The following is a 10,331-nucleotide window of genomic DNA, read 5'->3' on the forward strand; positions in this document are numbered from 1 at the left end:
ATTGTTAAGGTCATTAGGATCAGCATTGGGATTTTTGAGGATGGGAGAGATTTGGCCGAGCTGGCCAGAGACGGGGACGCAGCCAGTGGTCAAGAAGGAGTTGATGATGGAAGTCCAATAAGGCGCAATGATGTGCTTTAAATCTTGAATGAGGTTGGCGGGGAGCGGGTCAAAGGTGTGAGAGGAGGGTTTAAGTTTAGTGATGATGTTTAGGACTTCTCGCACAGTAACTGAGCTAAAATGAAGCCAAGAAGCGTTATTTTTTAGCTGTGCGCAGGAGGGGAAATGTTCAAGGGGGGCACCGGAGTGCTGGAGAGGGATAGAGTCAGGAGGGGGAGAAGGAGTCAGAGGAGACTTGGGTGGTAGGACATAGAGTGGAGATGAGCTCTGTGGTGGGGGGATAAAGTGAAGGATAGATCAATCTTGGCAATTTTCTCAGAAAAGAAGGAAGCAATTTCCTCACATCGTTCGATAGAGGCAGTCGGTTTGGGAGGGGAAGAAGCTGTTTGATTTTTTGATAATGCTGAATAGTTCCCTGGGTCTATTCTTGGCTCAGTCAAGCTGGGCACGGAAGAAGGAGGTCTTTTCATTGAAGATGTGTTTCTTATAATTGGCCCTAGCACTTCAGAGGAGGGGAAGATTACAGGGGGAGGGATGAAGTCTCCAAGTGCATTCGGTCATCCTGAGTGAGCGTCTCTCACTGTTGAGATCAGCTTTGAACCAGGATTTGGAGGGGATTTTAATTTGGCCGGGGAAATTTGGTCAAGGACCTTAATGATAGCTTTCTTGTATTGGTCAGTAAGGTCATTAGTATTTAGTGAGGGAGGAGTAAGTTAGAGTTTTGCTTCGATTTTATACTCCAGCTCACCCGGAAGAATCAGGTGAAGGTTTTTGGTTAATTTATGTTTAATATTTATGGGGGAAGGGAGATGAGCAGCGCTATTTATCGAGAAGAGGATGAGGTGATGGTCGGACCAGTCAATCAGGACAATTTGCAGAAGGGAAGCCAGGTCATTGCTAGTAATGATAGCATCAAGAGTTGCCCCGTTGGAATGCGTAGGAGCATGGCAAAGTTGTGTCAAATCTGTAATGTCCAGGAGGTCATTGAGAGAGCTAACCGAGAGATCAGTCTCTTTTTTTTTTTTTTTTTTTTTAAATTTTATTGAGCAAGCTTTAAATTTACAACAGTAGATAATAATTAACATATATAGTATCGACATTCTGATATAGTGGGATTTTTTCCAAATTATAAAGGAACGCATAAAAGGCTGTACATAATACATTAAATACAATTAATAGTACAAATTATCTTTGTGTTGTATGTGACAGGTATAATGATATATAATAGAGCTGGACACAGTTTTAGAGTAGATATTCGACATGCACTATACCCTCATTTTCTTCCTCCATGCTTCTATATAAATTAGACAATTATTCCTACAAGGTTCAAGTGGGTTTAAAATCAGACCCTTTGCTGATTATACCAACTAGCTATAGGAGCCCGGATCAATTCCCCTTTAGCTCTGGATTTTTTCCCTCTAGTTTTGTATATTGCTGTTTCTAGCTTGTATGTAGCAAGGAGTCTATTCATCCAGCCCTGAAATGTAGGTGCCTCTGTATCCTTCCATCGGGCTGCTAGCATAATTCTGTATATAGCTGTGCACAGATAAGTTGTATATATTTCTGAATTATTAAGTTCTAAAGAGCTATCATAACCCAATACAACCAATGTAGCCGATATTTGGATCTCCCGGCCAAAAATTTCAGCCCAGAATTTACATATACTCTCTTTTAGTTGTTCGAGTTTCGGGCAATCGTAGAACATATGTATTAAATTTGCGGGACCAAGCGCGCATCTAGGACATTTGTCATGACTAGCCTTACCCCATGAGAACAATTTAGCCGGTGTATAGTATAGATTACAAGCCGTTTTGTAGATTTGGGCTTTTAGGTTACTTGCGAGTATGAGTTTAGAGGATAACTGTAGCACCATATCTATATCCACATTGGAATTATTTAGTTTATTAGCCCAACTTTCCTCTATTTTCTCTAGATCATCTGGGTGATTTTTCATAAGGATCCCGTAAATATCACTAATTCTTACCGTTATTTTTTGCATCAGGTCTAATAATGTTAACGACTGTAAGTTTAAATTTGTGGCGTGTTGTCTGAGTGATGTGAAGATTTGGATGAATTTAAAGTAATCTGTGGGGTAAATCTGATATTTAAGGCTTAACTCGTAATTAATTCTGCAATCTGAGTTTAGGAAGTCGCCAATAGTAACGATGCCTAAAGTTTCCCAGCGCTTAGTAATGTTATCATTAAGATATTGCGGGATTATAGAGCTACGCCATAAAGGTGTATATTTGGTGTACTTAGGTATTGATAGTACTCTAGTAACTTTGGTCCATATTTTGAATGCGTCTGTCATTATTTTAAATTTAATCTTTTTATAATATGATGGCTCGATTTGTCTTAGCAGTAGTCCGCGCGCTGAATCTCCTAATGTGAGTTCATAGATAGAGGGAATGTCATGAGGAGATTTTATTCGATCTGGAATTTTAGAAGTGGTTAAGAAGGACATCTGCTGCAGTATGGCGGCCCACATGTAATAGGTTAAGTTTGGAACTGCTAATCCGCCTCGGGATGTAGGTGACACTAATTTATTTATAGCCCGTCTTGTCTTCCCATAATTCCAAATAAATGATGTTATTACTTGGTCTATCTTCTTTATATAGGGCGAGAGATCAGTCTCATTGTTCTAATGGATGTTGAAGTCACTGAGGAAGATGTTATTGGGTTTGGAAACTGAGGCATGGGACAGTAGGTCAGAAAGTTCCTCGACAAAAGGCAAAGGGTCACCAGGGGGATGGTAAATGTTGTGTAGCCAAATAGAGGGGGCCCACGGAACTTTAGTGCGGCTCCCATGTATTCAAAGGAGGTTCGGTCAGAATTCTTGGTAAGGGTGAGTGGTAGTCCATTTTTATAAATAATGGCTAGGGGGGAGAGCATGTCAAGAATAGAGCAGGAGTGAGCCTTGAGCCAGGTTTCAGTAAGGAAAGCGATGTCAATATCTTCATTAAGGATAGTTTCAGAGATTTCAATTGCATGTCGAGCAGCCGATCTACAGTTGACCAGCATGCAATTGAGGGGTATATGGTTGATTTCGGGACAGGAGAGATAGGTATGCAGCTTGTCCCCAGGATCACAGGAAAAGTGGAGTGAGGTATTGACAGATCTGTAGGAGCAGTGCATTGTGGGGGAGGCATGGGCAGGCCGGTAGATGAAGGGGAGTGGTTACAACCCGGTGTCATCGGCAGAGTGGTGTAAGGCATAAGTGAGTCCACAGTCAGGCTACAGGGTGGGTAATGATTGTTTAAGTCCCCTGGGTTAGGGGAGGCATGAAGGTTCAGAGCTTGGGAAGGTATATGGAGACAGTTACCAGGAAGTCCTTCATCAGAGGAAGTACATCCTTCAGGCGGAAGAGAAGTGTTCGTAGGTGGGACGTCGAGTGAGAGTGGGTGATTGGCTGGTATAGTTACAGAGAGTGCATTAAAGTCTTTCTTGAGAGATGAAAATGCTGACGTCAAGATGGAGAGGTGGAGATCGATGTTAAGAAGTGATTGGGATGAAAGCGTGAAAGGTAAGGAGGAGATGAGGCCGGAGAGGAGAGGGGTATGGTCCGCATTAGCCGTGGATAGAGGAGTGAGAACAATATGTGGAGGAAACCCAGGGGGAGGGGGGAGAGGGGTGTTCGGGATCCTCAATTGAGGAAGGATTGTATTGTGGGAATCAACATACCCAGCGGTCTGGTGTGTACTATGAGAAACTGAGAGGGAAAGGGGCAAGTGAGGAGAGGTGATATCATCTCTTTGGGGTGGGGAGTCCTTAAGATAGGAGGAGAATGTTGTCCCAGGTGGAGCAGAAGGGCAGCTGATGATAGGGGACTCGGTGTGTGTAGGGGGGCCAGAGTAGGAGTATCAGTCTGCGGGGGATGAGAGGAGTGAAAGGAAAGAATGGAGCGATTGGGGTTGGATGAGTGAGTATGAGAGGCAGGGGAGAGGGTTATGATGGCCGAGAGGGAGGATGGAGAGTCAGGTGAAGGTGGAGAGGACCATTGGGCAGGGGGAGACGGGGGGAAAGAAAATCAGACGAAGGAGGAGAGGGCAATGCGGCAGGGGGAGAGAGGGATTGGTGGATAAGTTAGAAGTGGAAATGTCAAGCGCAAGAGATGATGCTACGGGAGCGGTGGGATCAAAGGTCAGGGATTAGGAGACCAGAAAAAGCAGAGGTATCAAGCAGTGATGGAGCTGGTGTCATAAGAGGCGAAGTCGGGAGGACTTCCTGTGAATGTGAGGCTGTAGCAATTAGAACAGGAGAGACTACTAGTTCATATAAGGTGTGGAAGTGGAGCTCAAAGATGGAGAAATGGTTTTCTGATGCTTGAATGAGGATATTTCCAGATTTAAAAATAGAGATGCCGATTTCGCCAGGGAAAGTGGAGGAAGGAGTGGTGGACAGCTTCAAATCATAAGCGATTTTGTAAGATTTCGTGATGGGGAGGTAGTGGAGGAAGATTCATTTCCATTTAGAGAGGCATCTGGAGTAAAAGATGTAATTGGATTTGATAATGGAGGTGAGACTTAGGTAGTTGTCCACAAATAAGGTTTCTTGGTGACAATTTAATAGTTTGTGTTTTACGTTCTTCGTGGCATTTTTAGAGAGGTTGGGTGGGTAAAGGATGGGTTAAGAGTTTTAGCCTAACCTAGTAATGAATGAATCCTGTGCAGTAGGGGTGTGGTTGGGGGGAAGCATGGTAATGTAACTAGGGTGGATAAAAGTCTGTCTGAGAATGGGAAAATAGTCTCCAAGAACCGGCGAGAGGACCTTGTATGACGGTGGCGTGAGACAGAGAGGTGTGGGAATAAGGAGGGCTATCCAGAGATTACGAAAGTAGTCTGGATCATCAGGAAAGAGAAGGCGAGGGTGGTAAATTGATCAGTCAAGTGGGGAGAATGCAAAATAGAGATAGGTGGGAGGCAGATGGGAAGGAAGGAAGGAAGGAGATCAAGATGTTATTAAATGGTAAAGAGCTGTGTGCAATACAATGGATAATTAAGAAGCAGGTAATATAACAATCAGGGTAAAAACAACTGCTGAGGACGGTCAGTTAGGTAGCATGAGGGATAGTCCGACATAGGAACAACAACTCTTAATTCAAATGACATACTGTTAGACCAGCAACTGGCAAGGTAACCCTAGAGAAAGGTAGATTTGAGAGCAAATAGCATATGAGGTTACAAATGATATACTGTTAGACTAGAGACAGGCAAGGTAACCTTAGGGCAAGATAAATTTGAGTACGAATAGCATATGAGGTTACAAATGCAGAGGACATAAACATTGGACATTGACATTCAAACATTGACAATAGACCAGGGAATCGTAGGTGCCGAGTTCGAATAAGATAAAGCTAGATTAGCAGCAGGCAAAGTAACCTTAGAGATGAATAGTAGCGAAAAGGGGAGGAAACATTTAGGTGTTGGTAGCGCATAAGGTTTCACAAACTAGGAGATAGCCACAGGTCAAGAGACCTTAGTAAGGTAAGAGCAATAAGAAGAGGTACGTCAATAGGTTAGTGACAGAACAGGAGTAGGACTACAAATTGATAGTCAGCAAGCAAGGAATGCATAGAAATATAACAGCCTCTCTTTGAGTAAGACAACAATAACTAAATAAAAGGGGACTTATTGCCCGTTAGGTGGAAACCTGAGTCACATGACAGTTAGAGAGTTACTGTACACCGCGCGAAGTGGGATATCTGGGTCGTCAATATGAGAGAGGCATGGTGATTATATCCAGCTGGAGGGATCGTATAAATGGGGTGGGGTATTTTTATGTATATAGTAAACAATAAAATAAAAATACAACTTAGAGGATACTCAGGAGACCACCTTTGTGGTGGGGAGCTCCTTTCAAGATGTCCCCCATATGAGTGAAAAGGGGCGAGTCCTTTTTCTATTTCCATCTATGTCCAGCAAACAGGTCATGTGGAGCAGCGTCAACTAGACTGAGCAGGAAGAACAACATGGCGGCAAACCCTCAACAAAATTTAACGCAATTGCTAATAACCACATCTAGCTTCTGATGGACATTAACAGCCAATAATTTCGTCTGCATCAGAACATAAATTTGTGCTTAAAATTAGCAGATGCAGTGTGTGGTATCATCAGTGCTATATACAAGAAATAGATGAATGGCTGAATAGGAACAGCACCATTGATTAGCCAAACAAATGCAACTATGGGCCAATACTGTGGGATAATGTGGTTTCTAAGAATTACACTTCAAGGTGTGCAGCTTGCATGGATAAATGTTCTTGAAATTCCCCTAGATGTACACATGCAAGGTTGGTGATTCAATTGATTTATTGCATTTAGAGTGGTTCAGCAGGTTGCCATAATTCCTGAGCATGCATGACACCACAACTGCTTGAGAAGAAAAGAGGCCTAAGTGTCAAAGCAAGAGTGGTAGCACATTGCCGCATGACAAAATTGGTAGGGGGTTAGGGAATAGAATTTCTCAATGGGTGCAATTAGTTTTCCCATGGAGAAAAAAGTTCGAAAATATAGTTGCGCTTTTTGGATTACATTAATGCGTGGATAAATATACACCATCAAAATATTCACATGCGTAATTGGTGACAAACAGTTATTGAGCAAAATAATTCCACAACTTCTGGGAATCTGTGGCTATTGCGGATTCCTAGGATTGAAAGGTCACATGACTTGCAAGCAGCACAGAAGAACATATAATTACAAATGTCAATACCTCAGAAATACCACTTTACCAGGTGCATTGTATCTTCAGTATCATCCAAATGCTGTTTAAAAAGTAGTTTGCTCATCCCCGAGGTCTGCCTTAAGAATGGATGGGTTAAGCTTCATTTGTCTCATTTATCTGTGAAATCAACACACTGTTTTCTATGTTGTCAGGGCAGGAGGTATTGATAGGTGTCATAAAGCTATCTGACCTCTCCCTCTGTTTCTCTCTCTTTGACCCTGCGAGTCCCTCCTACCTCTCTCTGGCTCCCTCTCCCCATATATCTTTTTAATCATTCCCTCTTACCCTTTCTCACAGGCTTTCAGTTTTTGATAACTAATTGTATACATTTCTCTACCTTCTTTCCTTACTTTCTTGCCTAATTTTAACACATTTGTCACCATCTCTCCGTCATTCTCTCTCATTATGGTTTCTCTTTCGCTGACACCTCCCTTTCTCTCTAAACTAAAAAAAAACAAGTTATATGATAGTTGATTTGACAAGCAAATGCATATTATTGTTGATATAGGTATTGTGACATCCTGTTGCATAACCACTACAGAGCATACCCCATATCAGATTGTGCGAATATACATTTCAGTTTTTGAAACCTACGTAGGCATATACATTTAAATCTATATTAACAGCCACGGTCAGCATTGCATTTTATGTCTAACCCTAACCTACTTCCCAAATGCAACATAACTTTCACCTGCAGCCATTTTTCTTCGGTTATTTTTTGGAATACAGTTTCTAATAACTTTAACTCTGACTTAATAGCACAAAAATCCTCCTGAATAGTTTCCTGTCAAACTGGCTGTAGACTATTGACCTCTCAAAGTTCCCAAATACTGTTTGTATCAACCTATGTCAGTCCACAGTTTGAGCTTGTTATGTCTGTACTTGGTAACAGTCTCTATTTCCTGTGTTGTTGTGAAAGAGGAGAGTTCGTGTACTCAGCTGTACTGTCTGTTAAGTGTCTTGTAACCTCCACTTGGCATTACCTGCTACCTGCCCTTCTCACTGTATTGTCATTTTATGACATTATTTATTTAATTAGTTATTTGAGTCTGACTTCATTAGCTAGAGTGGGGATAGGTTTTTTGTTAATAGTAAGGGCCTTATTACGATTTCGGTCAGATGCTACTGCGGACTGCACCCTCCTGTACATAGGTCCATAGGTCGGCAGTTCCGTCCGCAGAATTTGGATGCGACCGCGGTCGGAAATATCTATTTTACAGCTGTAACTTGTGCGGCGGTGGAAAAGGCTCGTAGCAGAAGCTAAAATTGTAAAAGGGATGTTTTTGAACCTGCCTGCACCGTTTAGCAGGCACCATGTACAGGGATGTTTAGGAGGGCATAGCAGAGGGCCAGGGGAGAAGGGGGACTGCTACGGGTGTAGTAATGTAAAAGAAGATCAGGTCACGTAGGTTCTTGTAAAAGGATGTATTTATTATTTAGTTGACATGAGGTGGTAGTTCAAGATAGTAAGAATATTTCTAAGGAAAATCCCCACCCTCCAAAGTCACTTTCCGACAGCCTTTCCATGTCAGAAAGGACGACATGGAAAGAATGTGGGAAAGTGACATCATAATCCCGACAGCAGAGCCAAGGCAGGCTCCGCCTTCATGGGATTATGATGGCTTTCAACGCTCTGAGGGTCTCATGGAGCCCCTCAGGAGCACAGCGGAATCCCCCGTGAGGTTTCCTGTGATCGCCGATATTGTAATACGCCGGTTAGAGGGAAACCATTGATGTCGGGCACAAAGCCTCTGACAAGCTGTCGGGTGACTTTCCGCCCTACATCGTAATCAGGCCCTTTCTCTTTAATGGTGTGGGCCGTTTTCAGGTGATGATGCTTTCAATACACTATGCTGCCTTTTCTGGACATAGGTAAATGTCTTATCAAGCCTATGATGTACTGGTTATCTTTAATGCTGTAGTTCATAAGTATGTTTGTGACGAGATTAAGCTATCTGGTTACGTAGAGCATTATGCAATTCGTCAGCATGTAGTATTGAAAAACGTACCCAATTGGCAGAAAGGTTCTGTGCTGTACGTTACTGATTTTATGTGTACTGATACAAAGATCTACTTCGTTTTTCGCAGCTCCTGTATTAAGAAGAAGAGTGAGAAAAACTCGCCATCCATCCAAACCCCGTGAAACACAAGCTGCAGTCGATGCTGCATAATGTAAAGAAAGTGCACATAGCAGAGTACTAACCACTATGGGATCACGTGGACACTAAGACCATTCTAAGCTCTAAAACAAAACATCATTTTTATTAAAAAAATATAGATAAGAACTGAAACGTGGGACTTATGAAAAATAAATAGGGCATATCAATGTTTAAATTGGGAATGTCACTGAATGAAAAACATCGCTACGGTTGGCTGAATGTCTACAAATAGACTTTTGACGATTTGAGAGGGAAGCTTCAGGGAAAAGGAACACATGCATCATGGGTAAATGTAGCACTTTTAATGCCATGTAAATTCGTCTGCATTCCTGCAAATTTGCCCGGGTACCTTTAAAGCCGACACGCTGCCAGGACCACCAACAATGCCTTTCACAGACTGAACATTTATATTGTGCAATATCTCCCATAGGTATCGCTGTTAGTGTCACATTTTAGAGTAGCTGTTCTGCTACTGGACATCAATTTCCAATTTAAAGGGAACTTTCTAAAAGAAACATGTGACTTCATGGGCGATCTATAAGCTGTTTACAAAGCGTGGTTATTGTAAAGGTTCTAGATTATGCCAAAGAACGCACACTTTAAAAACCATGAACTATTATCGCTTTTCGAAGCTTAAGCCATTGAATTGTTAGTACTTCAGTGGCTAACAATGCATGCAAGCAGTTCTGGCTGCATGGAAATGAAATGTAAAGCAAATAATTGGTGCTAGGTATGACAGCTTTTATATAAAATGCTTTGCTACTTTCTGGTACTGTCTTAACATGGGTTTGTTGTAAATTATGACTTTTTAAATTCATGTTTGTATGCAAAAAATGATAAAATCATTTGCTTTGCTGCACTTGGTTTTGTCTCAACTGTTGCAATGCAACTGTCTGGAAGAGGAAAGTACATTAGTTATGTGCCCCGGCCTTATGTTTGAGGCTGGAAGGCTAAAAACAACTTAGTATTTGTGCCTTTATACCTCTGTTTTGGAATCAAATACTCAATAAAACATTTGGAAAGAGTAAAAAATGTTTCTCTTTCTTTATTTTATTTACAGAATATTCTGCATGTGTGTTTTAAAGTGTGTGTGTGTGACTGGGAGGAGAATGCATGTGTGCATGGTGTATATATATATGTTTGTGTGTGTGTGTACATAGGTATATGTGTGCATGCGTGTGTGTGAGTGTGGTCACAGCTCTTCTTCAAAGCTGACCAGATACCATGGGTAACAGAGAATACGTAGCTTCTAAAAAGCCACTACACTGGAAAATTGATGATAAAACAGATTATATCCTACCTTCCTGCAACTGTTCCAATTATAGTGTT

At 41.8% G+C, this 10,331-nt stretch overlaps 1 protein-coding gene across 9 annotated transcripts in view; it reads left to right on the top strand.

Annotated features, from left to right (window-relative positions):
* The window catches only part of POSTN (periostin), a 130,848-nt gene extending 120,814 nt beyond the window's left edge, over positions 1-10,034 (top strand). For all 9 annotated transcript variants that reach the window (XM_086935073.1, XM_086935070.1, XM_086935072.1 and 6 more), the window contains one exon: positions 8,932-10,034. In XM_086935073.1, coding sequence (XP_086791199.1) covers positions 8,932-9,014 — 83 coding nt within the window. In that variant the 3' untranslated portion in view covers positions 9,015-10,034. The remainder of the gene's footprint in view (positions 1-8,931) is intronic.
* Positions 10,035-10,331: the final 297 nt, after the last annotated feature.

Source organism: Lissotriton vulgaris, chromosome 8 (genome assembly GCF_964263255.1).
Source record: "Lissotriton vulgaris chromosome 8, aLisVul1.2, whole genome shotgun sequence".
Lineage (NCBI taxonomy): Eukaryota > Metazoa > Chordata > Amphibia > Caudata > Salamandridae > Lissotriton > Lissotriton vulgaris.